Source organism: Mus pahari, chromosome 2 (genome assembly GCF_900095145.1).
Source record: "Mus pahari chromosome 2, PAHARI_EIJ_v1.1, whole genome shotgun sequence".
NCBI lineage: Eukaryota > Metazoa > Chordata > Mammalia > Rodentia > Muridae > Mus > Mus pahari.
The window spans coordinates 133,637,824-133,648,202 of NC_034591.1; the positions used below are offsets into that span (position 1 = coordinate 133,637,824).

The following is a 10,379-nucleotide window of genomic DNA, read 5'->3' on the forward strand; positions in this document are numbered from 1 at the left end:
TTTTGAGACAGGGTCTCACTATGTGGTTCTGGCTATCCTGGAATTCATTATATAGGCTGGCCTTGAACTCACAGAGATCCACCTGCCTCTAACTCTAGAGTGCTGGGATTAAAGGTCTGCATCACTATGCCTGACTATATTTAATTGATTGATTGAATATATATATATATATATATATATATATATATATATATATATATATATATATCCTGCATATACACCTGGAACCTCTGGATTGGAGTTAAGAGACAGTTGTGAACTGCCATGTGGGTGCTAGGAATTAAAGCTGGGTCCTGTGGAAGAGTAGCAAGTGCTCCTAACCACTGAGACATCTCTCCATCCTCTCAAGGGCTTTGGGCAGCTTGGCTTCTGTGTTTTTAAGGCCACCCTTGCTCTCCCTGGGCTCTGGGAAGACAAGCCTTCCTGTGCTTCCTTCCATTCATCTGGCCTATAAGCCCTGTCTAGGACTAGTTAGGGCTGACTGTGGTGCTGATGGTACAGAAATGGCTGGTTAGAGACTGGGACAGAGGAAGCCTAGGTCCAGAAGAAACCCACAGCAGGGGCACAATCCCTTAGCCCTGGCTGTGCTGTGAATCTGCGATCTTGTACCAAAGCAAGGAAAGGTCCCTGGATGGGCTATCACAGAGGATCTCAGTCTGCTGCCACCCAGTTAGTTCTCAGAACACTGTGCCCTGGGATGCCCCCTATGGGTTCCCAGGATGGGCTAGCAGGTCAGGAAGTAGAGTGGGGTGTCCAGCAGTTCATTGGCTTGTCTTCAGAGTTTCTGATCTCCCCTCCTTGTAACTCCTGAGCATACACATACCATGAAAATGCACCAGAAGGTCTCCACTCCTTGTGGAGTGGAGCTAAGAATCCAAGATGTGACCCTAATATGTTTTTCACTACATGTCTGAGTCATCTGGGGTGCCTGAGCACTAATGCTGTACACTCTGGGACATGTCACAGGAAGTTTACAGGATCAGAGGAAGACCTAGTGACACAGGGAGAGCTGCCTCCAGTAGCCTTGCATGCCGCTGTGGCACGGATGTGTCCTGCTTCAGGCTGCGTGCACTCCCTGCCGATAAAGCCCAGCTGGCCTCAGATTGGAGCAGGGAAATTCGTGTCCTGTGGCTTTGGAGTTGGGACCTAGGGACCTAGGCATCCCAGCCTACATCAGCCAAATGGGGGTAGACCAAGGTCTGAGTGGGGTAGAGTCCCCCAGAGGACCCCAATCTACAGTACCACCTGTCCATGGGCAGGAACCTATGAAGGTCCAATAAGAATGGACCCATGGAAGACATAAGTCATGAGAACCATTGGTCACAGAATGTCACCTAAGAAACCTGGCAACAGGCCTGGAGGGCCACCCTCCCCTATTTTGGGGCAGAACAGAGGGTACTAGAGAATTCCAACAGAGCTGTGTCTCCTAATTATGCAGACCTAGCAATAGAAAGAAACAAGGCCGTACAAGATAAAGGAAGCCATGTAGGCGGAGGAGAAGCCAGGCCAAGCACAGCTGAGCGTACCCATGGGAATATTCTGACCACCAACCATCCCCTCTCCTTCCTGCAGCGGACATACATCTTCACATTTCTCCTGAGTTCCCGGGTCTTCGTGCCCCCTCATGACCTTCTGGCTCGAGTAGGGCAGATCTGCCTGGAGCAGAGGCAACAGCTAGAGGCTGGGCCTGAGAAGGTAAACCACCGAAGGGGTGATGGCCGCCAAAGGGGTGATGGCCACCGAAGGGGTGATGACCACCGAAGGGGTGATGGCCACCGAAGGGGTGATGGCCATAGAAGAGGTGATGGCCGCCAAAGGGGTGATGACTGTAGAAGGGGTGATGGCTGTAGAAGGGGTGATGGCCACGGAAGGGGTGATGGCCCTGTGTTTCCTGGGTCTAAGAGGGGCAGTGAATAGAGAAGGTGGGCAGGGTATGGGGTGGGTCAGTGTGGGCAGAGCTGTTCTGCCACACTGCAGCCCTGAGGAGTAGCCCTGCAGGCCTAAAGGTGCAGCACTAGAGTTAAGCTGCTGGACTGAGAGCCGGTGCCATGTTACTACCCTCCTGGGGAGAGGGCTCACAGACAGCTCGCCTCCTATCAGTGCCAGATTCCCTGAGATGAGGTTGTATGGTGAAAACATCAGAGGGGGTCTTAGTCACTGCTACCTTTGTGGGGGCCGTGCCCTCAGGACAGCAACTGCTCACATGGGAACATTCAGTAGTCCCCGTAGGGCTGTGTGAGCCTTCTGGATTGAGACATTTGGGCAGGAAGCCACCATTACTCTGGTGCCCTGGAGGTCAGATGCCTGGGCCAGGATCTGCTGGTCCCAGTGTCCAGGACAGGTATCAGGCTAGCCTGAGCTGGGCAGGGCCTCATGAGCCTGCAGGTTGGGTCTGAGATGCATGGGCCCTCCTAGCAGGAGGGATCTGAAGTCAATACTGTGGTTTGGTTTGGGCAGCGGCAACGATGATAAACCGATTAGGGCCTGGGAGTAGCCATGGCAGTGTCAGCGGGCTTTGGCCTGTGTGGGCACAGTTGAGCATCTTGAGTTTCTCTGCTCTCCTTCCTGGGGCAGAGGCGACACAGGCATTCTGAGCAGAATAAACAGCCTTCCACAGCCTACCAGCCCCTCACCCCCGCCAGACCCCAGCCCTGTGGCTCTGGGCTTGGCTTCCTCCTCGGGGCTATCTATATCTCTTCCCAGTACCGGCCTTTGGCAGAGAGGGGCGGGGCAGTGATCATCGATTGTGATCCTTCTTGGTTGGGTGGGTTTTTGTTTGTTTGTTTGTTTGTTTGTTTTATGGGCAATGTTTAACTATTGCAAGCAGAACTGCCTTTCTGTCATGGTAGTAGTGTGTTTTGTTTTAAAAAGTAAATTTAAGTGAAAAAGTCCACTTCAGAGAAATAAGAGATAAATGAGAGCCACACACTTTGGTGTCGCTACAGTGACACCCAGGACGAACATGGGGGGCTGTATGCCCAGCCCAGGCCCCGGGGAGGGGCGGGGCCCTAGAGTGAAGGGCAACTTCTTACTGTTGCCTGTTGTATGGTCTCCTCTGACTTCCCCAAGTCAGAGGTCTTGCGCATCCCCCCATTGTCCCAGGCCAAGCTGAAGTCCTTCTCGACCAAGATCGTGCAGCTGTTGAAGGAGTGGACGGAGGCCTTCCCTTATGACTTCCAGGACGAGAAGGTCATGGCGGAGCTGAAGGCCATCGCACACCGCGTCACTCAGTGTGACGAGGTGAGGCTCTCCTTCGGCCCTTGGCCAGGCTGCTTGGGTGTTTTCAACGGGGGGGGGGGGGGCAGTTTCTCCAGTAATATCTGCATACGTGGTCCCTTTTCCTGTGACCTCCAAGAGGGTAGCATGCACAGGCACTAGCTTAGCAGGCCAACAATGGGCTAGGTGGACCCGAGTCATCCCAACAATTGCCATGGCTCCGCCTTTGCCTTCGGCATCCCCATGCCTTGGCAGGAGCGACCCCTCTGCTCTTCCCGGCTCCCAGTCTCGTCTTGACCTTGGCAGAGACGGAAAAGCCGCATGCCCTCTTCCCAGGATGGAGAACCCCGTGCTTAACAGGTCCTGTTTGCTGGGTAGGGAAGCCCAGGGAGAGACTCTTGAGAGGCCAGAGAGCCTAGGATACCCCACTCGGGGAGAAAACCCTTCCTGGTGTCTTCAGCTGACAACCTCTGGGAAAGTTGCTTTTCAGACCCACAAACCAAGCTCTAGCCCTCCCTTCTGCGCCCTCCCCTGGCAGGACAGCCCACTATACCCACCCTTTTCTGCAGTCCCAGGAACCACTCTGGACCCAAAGGTGCACTCAGGTCTGGATAGGAGAGTGGGAGCTGAAAGTCAGATATAGCCCTAGACGTGAGCTGGGGCTCTTGTGTGGTGGTGGTGGTGGCGGCGGCCTCACTGTCAATCCACTCCAGTACCTGATGCAGCCCCGACCCTCACAGGAGAACGGCACAGTGAAGAAAGCCATTGCCCAAATGATACAAAGCTTGCTGCTGTCCCTGGCTGCCCGAAGTCAGCTCCAAGAGCTTCGGGAGAAGCTCCGGTCACCAGTTGTGGACAAAGGGCCCGTCCTTAAGGCCAAGCCACCAGCTGCCCAGAAAGACATCCTGGGTGTGTGCAGTGACCCCCTGGTGCTGGCCCAGCAGCTGACTCACATTGAACTGGTTAGTGCTGCCGCATGCTCTGGCGTTGTGTGGAGTGGGGGTCAGGCTACACTTGGCATTGCTTAGCCAGGGGTGCTGCAAGAATACCTTCCTGCTGGCCAGCCTGAGCCACGAGAGGGAAGCTGGCTTGCTGGCTCTTGCCGTGACTGTCACAGGCAAGTTGTGTTTCTGTTTGGCGTTGGGTACGTAAGAGTGTGGCGTCCTAGTATGAGTGGAAGGGGAAGGGCAGCTCCCTTGAAGCTCTGACTTCTCTCCTTGTCCCCTACTGAAGGAGCGGGTCAACACTATCCGCCCCGAGGACCTGATGCAGATCATCAGCCACATGGACTCTTTGGACAATCACAGGGTATGTGGGGACGCTCTGGGAGGCATGGCTGGTGGCTGGCCTAGCCAAGCCTGGCACTTGCACCCCAACACAGGTAGGGTGCAGGCCTCACTTAGTATGTGATATGCACTTTTGAGTACTGGATGGTGCCACCCAATGGGTGTGGCTGTGGCCTTCCTGGGATGTATCATGGAGCTTAGTGATAACCATACAGAGCAGTGCATCCTGGGAGAAGCCAGTTTGGACTGATGGGCTAGTCTGTCAGAGCAGCTGAGGAAGATGCAGGCATGGTCCAGGCCAAGCTTTGGCCTTGAGACCTGGTCAGCCATGATAACTGGCTTGTCCAAGCAGGGTCCCCAGGGCTCCCTGTGACACACTTTGTCCCTCTAGTGCCGTGGAGACATGACTAAGACCTTCAGTTTAGAAGCCTATGACAACTGGTTCAACTGCTTGAGCATGCTCGTGGCTACAGAGGTGTGCCGGGTAAGTTTCTGCCGTAGCAGACCTGGGTAAGCCGGGGAGCCGCCACCTCTGCAAGGCTGACCCCTGCCCTCACAGAACTCAAGTAAATGCACGTGGTGCCCACTACCAGGACCCCGGCCTGTCCCTACCAGCCGACTCACACATACAACAATGACTCTTTTACACCATAACCAAGACCCCATCCCTGGAGTGCTCTCCTTGTGTCTAGAACTACTGAGTCAATTATAGTGAGCTTCATTGTCCTCAGCCCATGAGGCAGTGGATGCAGATGGAACAGTGTTAGAACACATACACACACACATATACATATTTACATACATATATACATACAAACACACATATACATACACATACATATGTACATTCATAATATAATGCATACACATATATGTATATGTACCTATGTGCATGTATATGTGTATATTCATATATACATACATATAATGCACACACACATACATACACATGTATACATATATACACACATACATACATATAATGCATATATACATACACACATACATACACATGTATGTACATACATACACACATACATAAAATGCATATACACACACACATATACGCACACACACCTGGCAGCTAAGTCCGATGCCCTCCCTGCAGTCTTTGCCCAGTGGTCCCTCGGTGGTTCCGCACTGAGGCAGACCCACTGTTTCCAGGTGGTAAAGAAGAAACACCGGACCCGCATGCTGGAGTTCTTCATTGATGTGGCCCGAGAGTGTTTCAACATCGGGAACTTCAACTCCATGATGGCCATCATATGTGAGTGTCCAGGCACAGGTGGGGCTGCTCCTATCACCTGTTTCTCCCTGGCCTGACCTCTGCCCATGTCCCTCCAGCTGGCATGAACCTCAGCCCAGTGGCACGGCTGAAGAAAACGTGGTCCAAAGTCAAGACAGCCAAGTTTGATGTCTTGGAGGTACTGGTATCTGATCCTCCCCCATCTCGGTTGTACAGAGGGGTCCCAGGCAGCAGGGGTGGGATCTTTCCCATCACGATTACGCACACGGGACTGGCCTCATTGGCGCTGGACACTTGAGCTCTCCTTCGCCCTGTTGCTTTGAATTCAATGCCTAAAATGAACAAGAGCAGGAGATGAACCAAGGGATGTCGGCCATTGAGCCATCACCATCTCCTGATCCTGGGCCACCCGTGTCCCCAGAGGCTGGCAGACAGGTCGCCTGAAGCTTTACAAAATGTATTTGGTCACAGACTACTTTGTGTTTAGGAAACTCTGATAGTTATTCCTCATGGAGCGGGGCAAGTCCCGAGAGGTGTTGGTTTAAGTAGTGGAGCAAAGGAAGACTTTACAGCAGTGGTCCAACCCTCTGGATACTACAACCCTTTAATACAGCTCCTCATATTGTGGTGACCCCGACCATAAGATCAGCCCATTGCTACACCATAACTGTAATTTTGTTACTGCTTATGAATCCTAATGTAAACATTTGTGTTTTTTGATGGCCTTAGGCAACTCCTGTAAAAGGGTCCGTTGACCCAAAGGGGTCCCGACCCACGGGTTGAGAAACACTGCTTTAAAGGAAGGCCCGAGGCCCCCAGCAGGGCACACAGGCTGTGCCACTCCTGTATAGGTCTCCAAGGACTCGGGGCTCAGGCGATGCTTTGGGCCTTTCCTCCCCTTGTTGACTGTTGGGCTCCCAGGGCCACGCCTTCCTTCTCTGTTTGCTGTCTCATACTCTGCAGAGGGGAATCCTCACTCTGTCTTCCCTGTGCCTGCAGCATCACATGGACCCCTCCAGCAACTTCTGCAACTACCGGACAGCCCTGCAGGGGGCGACACAGAGGTCCCAGACAGCCAACAGCAGCCGTGAGAAGATTGTCATCCCCGTGTTCAACCTCTTCGTTAAGGACATCTACTTTCTACACAAAATCCACACCAACCACCTGCCCAATGGGCACATTAACTTCAAAGTGAGCCCAAGCCCTCGCAGTCCCGGCATGGGTGGGGTGGCCAGAGCCCTCCTGTATGACTGTAGCCACCAGACAGTGGCTTTGTGGCAGGGGTAGGGGTTGGGTGGGGGTTGGTTTCCAAGTCCTGCCTGAGGTCTAGAAGGTCCTTCAGGGCCGGATGAACCGGGAGGGTCAGGCCCTGCTGTAAGCCTAGTCGCCTGCGCAGGGGTGCAGGGCAGCGTGGCCTGAGGGATTTCTGCCATCTCTGAGGCTGTACACGCTGTCATAGCTGTCATAGTCCAGCCAGGTTGGCACGCTCCTCTTCCTCCCTCTGGGACTGAGAGCAGCAGCAGACGGAACGAGGCTCTGATACCTTAAGTTCATTCAGGCGAGCACACCGCTGGTGGGTTTTGTCTTTTCAGAAATTTTGGGAGATTTCCAGACAGATCCATGAGTTCATGACATGGACACAGGTAGAGTGTCCCTTTGAGAAGGACAAGAAGATTCAGAGTTATGTGCTCACGGCGCCCATCTACAGCGAGGAAGGTAAGGGTGTGTCTTTGACAGCACACCCATCTCCCCAAGAACACAACTGTTCCCATGCCCACCCAGGCTCCTTGACCTGTTGAGGTGGCCCGAGAAGTCAGTCAGGGCCCAGTTAGAGTTCCTAGTCCTCTTGTCCTGGGCCCCCTGTGACCCTGGAAGGGCAACCCACCTGTGGGGATGCTGGCTCTCAGGGGCTCTCCATCCTCAGCTCTCTTCATCGCCTCCTTTGAAAGTGAAGGTCCTGAGAATCACATGGAGAAGGACAGCTGGAAGGCACTCAGGTAGGACATGCCAGGTGCCTGGGGAGGGAGAGGGTGGGCTGGGCCAGGTGCACCTGAGCCTGGGGAGGGAGAGGGGGTGGGCCAGGTGCACCTGAGCCTGGGGAGGGAGAGGGGGTGGGCCAGGTGCACCTGAGNAGCCTGGGGAGGGAGAGGGGGTGGGCCAGGTGCACCTGAGCCTGGGGAGGGAGAGGGGGTGGGCCAGGTGCACCTGAGCCTGGGGAGGGAGAGGGTGGGGGTGGGCCAGGTGCACCTGAGCCTGGGGAGGGAGAGGGGGGTGGCACAAACAAATCTGGTCCTCCCAAGGATAGCTCGGTAAGATGCTGAAGACCGGCCGGCCTGGGCTTTCTTCTCAGAGATGTGGGCCTGCCCTCTGCCTGCTCAGAGGAGCCTGAGGCAGCCCCTTCTGTCCACCTGCAGGACCACTCTCCTTAACAGAGCCTGAGGATGCGGCCTGCAGATGCCACATGAAGCAGAAAACACGAATCTCGGTGATATTGCGACGGATGCAGGCTAAGAGCGGCGAGGCCTCACTGGCTGGGGTCCATTTTGTATATAACTTTTATGAAAAGGAAGACGGTAGTTATCTCACGCATCAGCCTTTGGCGTTTACACAGTCCTCTTTTTTGTTGTTGTTATTTATTTTAAACGGGGCAGGGCCCTGTTTTGGGGAGGGGCGGGAAAGAGTATCATGGGAGATGGTAACCATGGTAACATCTTATTCTAATGAAATGTAGATTTTTATTTTCTACTTTTGATGATTAGCATCCTATAAAAAAAAAAAAATTTAAAAGAACCCAACCAAAACCAATGTGAGCCCTGCCTGCTCGGACGCCTCTCCAGCCAGCGTCTCTGATGTTGGGGTTAGTGCCTTAGAGGGTACTGGGGGTCCAGCCTTCCTGTTCCATTGTCGGAACTGAAGCCAACTCTGTCCTGTGCCACAAGGAGCCCACCCTCAGCAGCCTGGGCCACCAGGTTCCCACAGGAAGGGCTGGAGTGGCCAGGAAGTCTTGTCTGCACACTTCTGGAAGGGAACCCTTACATACGGGCTTTCCAAAGTTTACATTTTCATTTTCCTTTATCAGGGATTTATGGGGTTGGGAGGGGACGAGGGGATGCCTGACAGCATATTTTCTGTGAGAATATGTTTGGCAAATGGTTCTTCAGTTGTGTTTTAGAAGGAAAAAAAAAAAACAAAAAACAAACAACAACAACAACCCAACCCTGCCAATCCAGGGAGGGTGTTGTAGTGTTGTCAGTCTTCCCTGCACGGAGGCGCTGCAGGGGAGACAACACAAAGGCGGACTCAAGGATGCCAAGGCTGTCTGAAGCTGGAACACAAAGAGAAGGGAAAGAAACATGGGTATGTGGCAGACAGCCTCCCCTCCCTCTGGTAGGAGCCCCCACCCCCACCCCATGGGTAATCTGAAACTCAATTAGCCAGGCAGCCCCCACCACCAAAGCACTTTCGGATCAAACTGTCCAACTTGGAGCAGTGTATTTCTGATCCAAACAGGGGATTGTGGTTCATCTTTCCTGTCTGACTTCTCGGCGTGAACCCTGGGTCCTGGGTGGGATGGCTCTGTCCCTCAGACAGCTGGAGACATCTACACTGATTTGCTTGGCTTGGGTGGGAGCTGTCTGTCTAGAGGCCCAGTATGGAATGGTTGGTCCCATTTCCAGAGCTTCTTTGGACGGCCTGGAGATGACCGGCCAGGCCATAGGGAGGTGGGCGATGGCCACCCTCAGCCTCGAGGAGCCGAGTAGCTACACTGTATCGTCAGTGTGTTTGCACTTTTCAGACCTTCTAGCTGGTACAGATTGTATATTGATAGTACATATCGATTTGTTATGTCTTTGAGATAAAGGCTGGAAACTTGAGAATATATATATTTGGAATATAATGTTAGAGCATTTTTTCTGTACATGTGTTAAGAGCCTTCAGTCCATGTGTGCTTCAGGGGTCACCGGTTCCAGTATCTTCTTGATAAAGTGTCTACATTGCTCTTTTATTGCCCCCAATTTGATACACCCTCCATTTGATGTTTTGGTATTTGGAGTTGAACTCTGATATAGAGCTGTACCATACGCAGGATGTCAGTTGTGGTGTGACTGAATGTACTTGCATCAATAAAAGAACATGTTGCTCTTCTCCCTTCTCTCTCTCTCTCTCTCTCTCTCTCTCTCTCTCTCTCTCTCTCTCTCTCTCTCTCTCTGTGGTGTGTGCGCGCGCACGGGCACTCAAAGAAACCTGGCATGAGGTAGGAGGTGGTGGGAACTGCAGGGACCCACTGTGGGCTTCAAAGGTGGGGAACCCAGCAGGAAGCTTGTTTGTAGCCGAACTACATTCTGACAAGTGGACTTTTCATATGATTAGCGAGACTAGAAAAGGACGCAAGGGTGAGTGTGGTAGTCCTGCTTTTCTCAAAGAACACACCCGAGGATGCGGTGTATGGTCATAAATGTTAGGGACGTCTTGCTCATAAAATTAGTCGTACTCTTTTGCCTGTGGGGCTGCTGTACCCTGTAGGTACCTGCTAACCCTTCCTGTAAAGCCAGGGGCGGTCAATGGGAAGCTGAATCCAGTACACGGGCGATGATCTTCATGGGGCTGCAGAAAAAGTGCAAGTCTAGAAT

The 10,379-nt window shown here is 53.0% G+C and overlaps 1 protein-coding gene across 6 annotated transcripts in view; it reads left to right on the forward strand.

The window, feature by feature from the left end:
* Rasgef1a (RasGEF domain family member 1A) overlaps positions 1 to 9,894 on the forward strand; it is a 77,373-nt gene extending 67,479 nt beyond the window's left edge. For 4 of the 6 annotated variants that reach the window (XM_029535560.1, XM_029535557.1, XM_029535559.1 and 1 more), the window contains exons 3-13: positions 1,573 to 1,695; positions 3,103 to 3,240; positions 3,957 to 4,178; positions 4,450 to 4,524; positions 4,894 to 4,986; positions 5,667 to 5,769; positions 5,847 to 5,926; positions 6,748 to 6,939; positions 7,341 to 7,464; positions 7,698 to 7,745; positions 8,163 to 9,894. In XM_029535560.1, the coding sequence (XP_029391420.1) occupies positions 1,573 to 1,695; positions 3,103 to 3,240; positions 3,957 to 4,178; positions 4,450 to 4,524; positions 4,894 to 4,986; positions 5,667 to 5,769; positions 5,847 to 5,926; positions 6,748 to 6,939; positions 7,341 to 7,464; positions 7,698 to 7,745; positions 8,163 to 8,479 (1,515 nt within the window). In that variant the 3' untranslated portion in view covers positions 8,480 to 9,894. Of the gene's footprint in view, positions 1 to 1,572; positions 1,696 to 3,102; positions 3,241 to 3,956; positions 4,179 to 4,449; positions 4,525 to 4,893; positions 4,987 to 5,666; positions 5,770 to 5,846; positions 5,927 to 6,747; positions 6,940 to 7,340; positions 7,465 to 7,672; positions 7,746 to 8,162 lie in introns of all 6 variants that reach the window. The other 2 variants (XM_021190743.2, XM_029535561.1) reach the window with 1 other exon arrangement.
* Positions 9,895 to 10,379: the final 485 nt, after the last annotated feature.